Here is a 9,656-nt window from a genome sequence, read left to right as displayed (position 1 = left end):
CCCGAATAGCCAAAGTAATCTTGAGAAAGAAAAACGGAGTTGGAGGAATCAGGCTCCCCAACTTCAAACTATACCACAAAGCTACAGTAATCAAGACAGTATGGTACTGGCACAAAAACATAAATATAGATCAATGGTACAGGATAGAATGCCCAGAGATAAACCCACGCACATATGGGCACCTAATTTACGACAAAGGAGGCAAGAACATACAATGGAGAAAAGACAGCCTCTTCAGTAAATGGTGTGGGGAAAACTGAACAGCTACATGTGAAAGAATGAAATTAGAACACTACTTAACACCATACACAAAAACAAACTCCAAATGGATTAAAGACTTAAATGTAAGACCAGACACTATAAAAATTTTAGAAGAAAACATAGAAAAAACACTCTTTGACATAAACCACAGCAAGATCTTTTTTGACCCACCTCCCAGAGTAACAGAAATAAAAACAAAAATAAACAAATGGGACTTAATTAAATTTAAAAGCTTTTGCACAGCAAAGGAAACCATAAATAGGACAAAAAGACAACTCTCAGAATGGGAGAAAATATTTGCAAGTGAAACAACAGACAAAGCATTAATCTCCAAAATATACAAACAGTTCACGGGGCTCAATATCAAAAAAACAAACAATTCAGTTAAAAAATGGGCAGAAGACCCAAATAGACATTTCACCAAGGAAGACACACAGTTGGCCAAGAGGCACATGAAAAGATGCTCAACATCACTAATTATTAGAGAAACGCAAATCAAAACTACAACGAGTGGGGCTTCCCTGGTGGCGCAGTGGTTGAGAGTCCGCCTGCCGATGCAGGGGACACGGGTTCGTGCCCTGGTCTGGGAAGATCCCACATGCCGCGGAGGGGCTGGGCCCGTGAGCCATGGCCGCTGAGCCTGTGCATCCGGACCCTGTGCTCTGCAACAGGAGAGGCCACAGCAGTGAGAGGCCCGCGTACCACAAAAACAAAAACAAAAACAAAAAAACAAACTACAACGAGGCATCACCTCACACCGGTCAGAATGGCCATTATCAAAAAACCTAGAAACAATAAATGCTGGAAAGGTTGTGGTGAAAAGGCAACCCTCCTATACTGTTGGTGGGAATGTAAATTGATACAACCACTATGGAAAACAGTATGGAGGTTCCTTAGAAAACTAAAAATAGAACTACCATATGGGGAATTCCCTGGTGGCGCAGTGGTTAAGAATCCGCCTGCCAACGCAGGGGACACGGGTTCAAGCACTGGCCCAGGAAGTTCTCACATGCCGCAGAGCAACTAAGCCCATGTGCCACAACTACTGAGCCTGTGCTCTAGAGCCTGTGAGCCACACTACTGAGCCTGAATGCCACAGCTACTGAAGCTTGCATGCCTAGAGCCTGTGCTCCATAACGAAGAGCAGTCTCCGCTCACCGCAACCAGAGGAAGCCGGTGCGTGGCGACGAAGACCCAACACAGCCAAAAATTAATTAATTAATTAAAAATTATATTAAAAAAAAAAAGAACTACCATATGACCCAGTAATCCCACTACTGGGCATATATCCTGAGAAAACCATAATTCAAAGAGACATGCACCACAGTGTTCCTTGCAGCACTATTTACCATAGCCAGGACATGGAACCAACCTACATGTCCATCGACAGATGAATGGATAAAGAAAATGTGGCAAATATATACAATGGAATATTACTCAGCCATAAAAAGAAACAAAATTGAGTTATTTGTAGTGAGGTGGATGGACCTAGAGTCTGTCATTCAGAGTGAAGTAAGTCAGAAAGAGAAAAACAAATACCGTATGCTAATGTGTTTATATGGAATCTAAAAAATATATATACATATATATAGGTTATATTCTGTTGGACAATATATCCTTATAGCTTATTTTTTTTTGAATTTTAGAATTTTATTTATTTTTTTATACAGCAGGCTTCTATTAGTTATCCATTTTATACCTACTAGTGTATATATGTCAATATAGCCAATATTTTAGAAAAACTATAAATGGACCATAACCTTTAAAAATTGTGAATCACTATATTGTATACCTGTAACTTATATAATATTGCACAGCAACTATACTAATACAAATTTTTATTCCGAAAAAAAAAAATGATACTGATGAACCTAGTTGCAGGGCAGTAATAAAGAGGCAGATGTAGAGAATGGACTTGAGGACATGGGGTGGGAGGGCGAAGCTGGGGCGAAGTGAGAGTAGCATCGACATATATACACTACCGGATGTAAAACAGTTGGCTGGTTGGAAGCAGCAGCATAGCACAGGGAGATGGGCTCGGTGCTTTGCGATGACCTAGAGGGGTGGGATAGGGAGGTTGGGAGGGAGGCTCAAGAGGGAGGGGATATGGGGACACGTGTATGCATATGGCCGATTCGCTTTGTTGTGCAACAGAAACTAACACGGTATTGTGAAGCAATATACTCCAATAAAGATCTATTTTTAAAAAAACAGCTTTATTGAGCAATATCTGACACATCATACAAATCATCCTTTTGAAGTGTACAATTAATTCAATGTGAATCAAGCCTTTTTAAAAAATTGTTTAATTTTTGGTCTTCGTTGCTGCGCATGGGCTTTCTCTAGCTGAAGTGAGCGGGGACTCCTGTTCGGTGCAGTGAGCGGGCTTCTTATTGTGGTGGCTTCTCTTGTGGAGCACAGGCTCTAGGCATGCGGGCTTCAGTAGTTGTGGGATGCGCTTATTTGCTCCGCAGCACGTGGGATCTTCCCGGACCACAGCTCAAACCCGTGTCCCCTGCATTGGCAGGCGGTTTCTTAACCACTGCGCCACCAGAGAAGCCCCTGAATTAAGTCTTTTAATACATAATTCAACATTACCCAGTACCCAGTATGGGCTACTGACTATGTAAGGTTCTAGAGCAGTGGCTCTCAAATGGGGACAATTGTGCCCACCAGGGCACATTTGGCAATGTTTGGAGACATTTTTTATGATCATGATGGGTGGAAGCTATTAGTATTTAATGGATAGAGGCCAGGGATGCTACTAAACATCCTACAATGCACAGGACAGTCCCACAACAAAGAATTATCCAGTCCAAAATGCCAGTAGTGCTTAGGTTAAGAAACTTGTTCTTGGCATACAAAGATGAACAAGAGACAATATCGGTCTGCCCAAAGCTTACTGTCTGGTGAAAGAGTGCAAGGTGGAAACAGCACAGAATGCTAGGGTTGCAGAAAGAAGAGGACGCTTAAGACAAAAAATATTGGAAGACAAACAGGAATTTGCCAGGGGTGCTCAGGATGGAAAGGAGTGATTTCAAGTAGACGGACTAACGTGGAAAAATATTGACATGCAGAAAGCATGTTGGAGTCTAAGAAGTTCCAGGAGTTCAGAATAGTTACAGCTCAGGAGAGAACAAGAGAATAGAAGATTACACAGGAGCCCGATCATCATGGTTTTGTATATCATGCTAGGAAAGAACTTGGACTTGATCTTATAATCAGCGGTCAACAAACATTTTCTGTAATGAGCCAGATAGGAATATCTTTAGGCCATATGGTCTCTGTTACAACTACTCAACCCTGTGATCATAGTGAGGAGAAAGCAGCCATCAACAATCCGTAAGTGCATAATGAATGTGGCTATGTTCCATTAAAACTTTACTTATGAGCACTAAAATTTGAATTCCATGTAATTTTCAGGGTTAATAAAATATTCTTGCCCTTTTGATTTTTTTCTACCATATAAAACTGTGAAAACCATTCTTTACCTGTGGGCTGTACATAAGCAGGTGGTGACAGTAGTTTGCCAAGCCCTGCTATAGTGAATACACAGGACTTCAAGGTGACAAGTCAGCTGATCAGATAAAAAATGAAGTGGGGCATTTTTCTTGAGACCTCTGGAAGGACTGACCATCTTCTAGCCATTCCTGCTAAAGAAAAAATTGACTTGGGCCTAAATTTTGTCAATAGCTTGCCTGTAATACTTACAATGAGGTGGTATGCTAACTAAAGGAAAGGAAAGCTCATTTTAGGCTACTGTGGTGAAATGACATTTACCTAATGCAGATATAAATTTCTTCATAATTAGTGGGCACTTGACACTAATGTAATCCGATTACTGCAGCAAAGTCATCTTTAAACTAACTCCCTAGTACTGATAGAGCATGTCCTTGAATTAAGCAAATTAGGGCTCAGTGACAAAAAGTACCAGCTATTAAGAAACAACTCCATATTTATAATCATCTGTTATAATGAAGAGAAGACCAAATACCTCATAGTATCAATATGAGAAGTATGACACAGGCCGCTTGACACACAGGGAAGGTGTTCTCACTATCTTAGTCCTGATATTATCCCAATTCAAATTCTAGAAACTTCAAGCTACTGGAAACCTCTTATTTACTTTTAATTTGGAACTATTTTCAAGAGAGAGGTCTGATAACATGGATTCAAATTGTGAAGACAGTATGTCACTTTTACTCAATTTAAAAATGTTTTATTAAAAAATAAACTGTGTAAGAGAAGAGTACAAGTGTACTGATCTAGAGAAACATTTCTTTAAAAAACTTGTTTCTTCCTGATTCCAATTTTGTATGATTTATAATAGCCACAATGGTGTACTATTATAACTAAAGGCATTTCAAATCTAAACAACTGTCTTTTACATCTTTGATGTGGCTGACTCTTTATGAATAATTATGATCTTTCTTAGGGACAATAAACATATGTCAAAAGGATTGTTTTGAGGATTAATTGATCTGTTTGTAATTTAATTACATAGTGTCTGGTATATGCTCCATCGAGGTTAGGTATCATTAAACACGAAATGTATTACAATCACTACTTCAGCTTCTCTCTAGATGTTTCACCACGACAGAGTTCTCCCGACTTTAAAATACTTTTCAAAGAATTCAAGAATCGAAAGAACCTAGAAATTGCACGGTCCACCTCTCATATTATATAAATGGATTGACTGACCAAAGTCACACAGGGAGATGATACAGCTTGGTATAAAGAGCAAGGGCTCTGTAGTTGAACATGCCTGATTTTGAGTCCTGGCTCTACCGGCTGAGTTAATTTGGCCAAAACCTCAGTTTCCTAATTTATAAAAATGTGGATTAAATGAGATGATGCTCACAAAGTACTGAAGACAGTGACTAACATATTTTTTAAAATCAATAAATGTTCACTATTATTATTGATCTTAATCTTCCTACCATGAAATTATATTTCCTCTGTCCATCTTTTGAAGAAATGTGTGTAAATTGCTCCTGTATTTGTTCTGAACTTGACTCCTAGCTAACTATACTGAGAGGCCACACCAGACTAAGGCAAACTATTTAAAATATTTATTTTCCAAATCCGGCAAACTCTACCTCTCCCTTTCTTTGTACGATTCCTTCGTTAGTATATACCTCAACTTCAAATTATTTTAGTAAGTCTTCCAATGCTTCAATTTCTCCAACTCTGCTCCATGGGTCCCGGGAACACATATATAAAAACTGTGCTAAATATATCTGTGAAATGCTTTGTTAAAGATTACACAATAAGGAACAAAAGATGGTGTTTCTGGAGATTCCAAGCAGTTGTGGGCCAATGAACGTCACAGAAAGCATCCTTCCAATTCATTTGCTTAAAAGGCTAAGGAAATAATCTATTTCCTTTTCCCTGTTTTCTATCTGGTTTATCTGATGTGTTCCCAGATACTCAAAAGAAAGATTCAGATATCCATGAAATCTTAATATGCCTGTTTGAAGCCAGGAAAAATAAAGAACAGTACGCCAATACTGAAGACCAGGAAAAGTCCATCAGTACTTGAGGGGGAATTTTGTTCAGTCTTGGAAATTACTGAAAGAGTCTACTTCCATGGTAACTGGGGAAGAAAATGTCAAATGGTTTAAATTTACATGGCATTCCACTACCCTGAAGCATGCTCCTGAAGTGATCCTACAAACTTGGCAATTACTCTAACAGCCTAAGTCTTCATCTGTTGCCAGATGGGCTGCAGCAATTTTTGGCCTTGCCTTACAGCCCTTGCACTTGACATCATTTAGCCTAGACTCGGCCCTTGACCTTGCCTTTATAGTTGGGGAAGAGTTCAGAGGGACCAAACCTCGATAGAAACAACCTAAGTGTGAAAGCTTTTGCCCCAAGGCTTCTCTCAATGAGTGCCCTTTAATATTTAACGTTGATCTTTAATCTCATATGTTCATCAGAATGGGGTAACTGCAAACTCTCCCTTCTAAGAAACATTAAAGCTCATAATTTGTTGTTCTTATTTGTTTCTTTGTTTTTGTTTTGCCTTAAGGCAGAAGTAGAAGGCCATAAGGGTAACTTGAAAGGCTCCTCTCACACTAAGGATTGTATCTTTTTATCAGCTTTGTTCATCTGATTGGATTCTATTTAAATTTTCCTTTAACCTTGGATGTTTGACTGGTTCTTGAGCACACTGAGACTTTCTCCACAAAAAGGAAACCCCTTGATTGGATTAGAAACCACTGCCTGCCTCTGGAAATCAAACCTTTCAGTAGGGTCTGATCAATCTGAACTTAAATTCTTTGATGTTTTCCTGTTAACCCAAATAGATCTGCTCAGGAGCTTCTTATTAAGAAGGGCAGGGCTGGGGCGATATCTCCTACTTTTTGTCTTTCCTTCTCTCCATCTTGCCTTCTCAACATTGAACAAAGTATTGTGGACGCCACGAAGTATTCTCGTGAATGAGAGCAAACTGTTACGCATGTACCTGGTTAATGTGCTGCGTACTTTGTTCAATGTTGAGAAGGCAAGATGGAGAGAAGGAAAGACAAAAAGTAGGAGACACCGCCCCAGCCCTGCCCTTCTTAATCACACTAGATTTGGAACTTTCAACCTAGTTGTGATCAAAATTACCAAGGGAGTAGGAATTTGTTCTTTCTACTGGCATTCTGTCTTGTAAAAACAAGAAGAAGGGAAGGTGATTATAGGCACCTAACATCAAATTTAGTGAAAATCACTGGATAGAAAACCAGAAGTGTGATTTAATGATCTAAGAAATTAGGCAAAAGTGTCAAGTCTGAAGAATTTTAAAATGGTTATAGGTCAAAGCATTAAAAACTTCTTTGGGGATGGAGTGGCTATAAGGCGAACCCGTTTAGGTATCTGCCAGGGGTTAATTGCAACCCTGCATGAAAAGCAGTTAACAAGTGAGAATTAGAACACCCAGGAGGAAAAGAAAAATGTTTCCAGTGCCATAAGAAATAAACAACAAAGGAGAAATATTTCCTTTGGCTACCACTGCCTCCTTTTCAAAAGCTCAGAGGAGCTACGGGGAATGCCAAGGACTGGTTTTCTCTCAACTCCCTCCGAAACATTTGTCTTCATTACCACTCTTTTTAATCAGGGCTCCTTCATGAGTGTTTCTGCTCAGCCCCTAAGGGGCAGCTCTGGTCTGCGATAAATCAGAGTCCACACCGCAAGTCACTAATCAGCACTCCCAGGGAAAGAAAAACAGAGAAGTGCAGACCACTACACTGAAAAGGACTGGCGGCTCACAGGCCTCAAGGAAGAAGGGCCTTTATGTAGAAATAATAAATTAGTGGAGGTAGAATAGCACTCCAATGTCCAGGACTTATTTTAAAATCTCAAACGCAAATTGTTCACACTTAATCATAAGAGTCTGGAAGATAATTTCGTTTTAGCAATGTAAGGCAGATTATGAGTTTGCTTAATGAATCGAATTTGTACCCCCAGCTCAATGATTTCGATACCTAACTCAAAACTTAGTAAGACTCAAAGATGTCACTGAGAAATAAAACAAAAAATTCCAGGTGAGAATTCTAATGTCTATAATATGACTGTTACCTTGCTTAAATGGAATTAGGATCATAAAATTAGGAACATACTGTATTTTTTCTCTGGAAAGGATCTTAGAAATAATCTAAGAAAAAGACTAAATGGAGTGGCTAAAAGTCAGCAGAGCTTGTTAGTAGCAGAGTTTACTCTAGAAACTAGGATTCCAAACATCTTACACAACTATAGATCTCATGCGTGAGTCAATACTGAAAAATCACCACTTAACAGAGAAAAGTGAAGAGTAGAATATGAATCAGGAAATGTGGGCTACAGTCCTATGTCCACCACTTCCTTACTCGCTCACCTTGGCTAAATCACTGAACACTCTGAGTCTCAATTTCTTCACCTGTAAAACGGGGTTTACATATTTCCTGCATATATTATAGGGCTGCTGCAATATATATACAAGGTATTATTAAATTATTATAAACAACTTTTCTGAGAGCTGGAATGGGCTGAAGAGCTAACGGGATTCAGGTAAAGCAGAGAAAATTCACTTTTCAGAGGAAGACAGATACAGATTGTTGCAAATACTACCAGAATCCCAGGATACAAGCTTAGATATGAAATCACCCCTGAGACACAAAATCAGACCATGGTGTGGCATGCAAATTAGCAAGCCAAGAGTTGAGTCCATGGCTTCCAAAATAGATGCTAACTTTTCTAATGGCAAACCTAAGACCTACTTTATATCTATCTGCCTATGACAAAGTGAGGATGGCATGGACTCCAGAAAGAAATCATAGGAGACACTTAGCCAAATACATGATGCTGTGTGGCAGTAAAGGCAACACGCCTGCCTAGGAGCCAAGACCTACTGCTCTTCCAGCTTTGTTGGTATGCTACTGCTTGTTGTCTGTGAAACCTGAAGCATGATAATGTCATCTCACCATGGCTTGACAGATATGGATATTGTCCTTACACAGAGCACAGAGGAGCCCCCCTCTGAGGCAGAGTCATAGCTATGCAAAAATGCTAGTTTTCCTACACTCCAATATTATTAAAATATAACTAAGGAACTAGCATCCATCAAAGTGATGAACACGTCCTGAATCTAACTGCATAAAACAGCCCCCTGTTTTTCCTACTGTAACCAGAACCTTTGTCTGTCATTGACTTTATGAAGAAAAACTCTCATAAGACCTCAGGAGAAACACTGTTTGACACTGATCTTAGGAGCCAGGATCTGAACTGCTTGGAGCCCAGCTGAACTAAAAAGAAGGACAATTTGATTAGACCGCAGGTGCTTATAGAAGGGATATACAAGAAGCATGGCTAGAATTTTGAATCTTCATTCAAAATACTAGACTTCATATTGTAAAACGGGAGCAATGAAATGATAAAAGCAGTATTTAAGGAAGAAGTTTCTATCAGCATTACGTAGGATAAACTGGGGGAAGTGGCAGGTTCAGAGAGACTGACATTTGGGGGACCAAGGTTGACACTGCTGCAGTGCTCCAGGCAAGAGGTAATTAAGAATCAGTTTTGTGGTTATTCTGATGAATGGGGGGGAAGGGGGTTCCTTGGCTTGTACGGACTATTCTCTTGGATATAAGAGAATTAATCACACTGTAATAGGGAAGAACAAATCTCACTCCACATTAGATCTGTTTCTTTTACTTTAACCTCTGTGTTCTATTGCTTTAAGAATGTTGCCTATAGCCTGAAATATAGAGGATAGCCCATTCTCGAGGCTCTGATCTTTAAGGGTATAACACTTTTTCATTCACATAGAGATAAAAAGTTGCAGAACAGAGAATAACATTTGTCTTGTTGGAGTTTTACAGGAACATTGAGACCTGACCTACCTAGACAGCTGCAAGAACAAAGGATTCCAACAC

The 9,656-nt window shown here is 39.4% G+C and overlaps 1 protein-coding gene across 14 annotated transcripts in view; it reads right to left on the bottom strand.

Annotated features, from left to right (window-relative positions):
• Nucleotides 1-9,656, bottom strand: part of BCAS3 (BCAS3 microtubule associated cell migration factor) — a 576,467-nt gene that overhangs the window by 222,795 nt on the left and 344,016 nt on the right. Inside the window, exon 25 of one of the 14 annotated variants that reach the window (XM_055090064.1) lies at nt 2,721-2,803. The exons of the other annotated variants lie outside the window; for them this stretch is intronic. Within the exon in view, the coding sequence (XP_054946039.1) occupies nt 2,721-2,803 (83 nt within the window). Of the gene's footprint in view, nt 1-2,720; nt 2,804-9,656 lie in introns of those variants that run through there. 14 annotated transcript variants of the gene reach the window in all.

Source organism: Physeter macrocephalus, chromosome 14 (assembly GCF_002837175.3).
Source record: "Physeter macrocephalus isolate SW-GA chromosome 14, ASM283717v5, whole genome shotgun sequence".
In the NCBI taxonomy this organism is placed as follows: domain Eukaryota; kingdom Metazoa; phylum Chordata; class Mammalia; order Artiodactyla; family Physeteridae; genus Physeter; species Physeter macrocephalus.
This window is presented reverse-complemented; position numbering and strand designations above follow the sequence as displayed.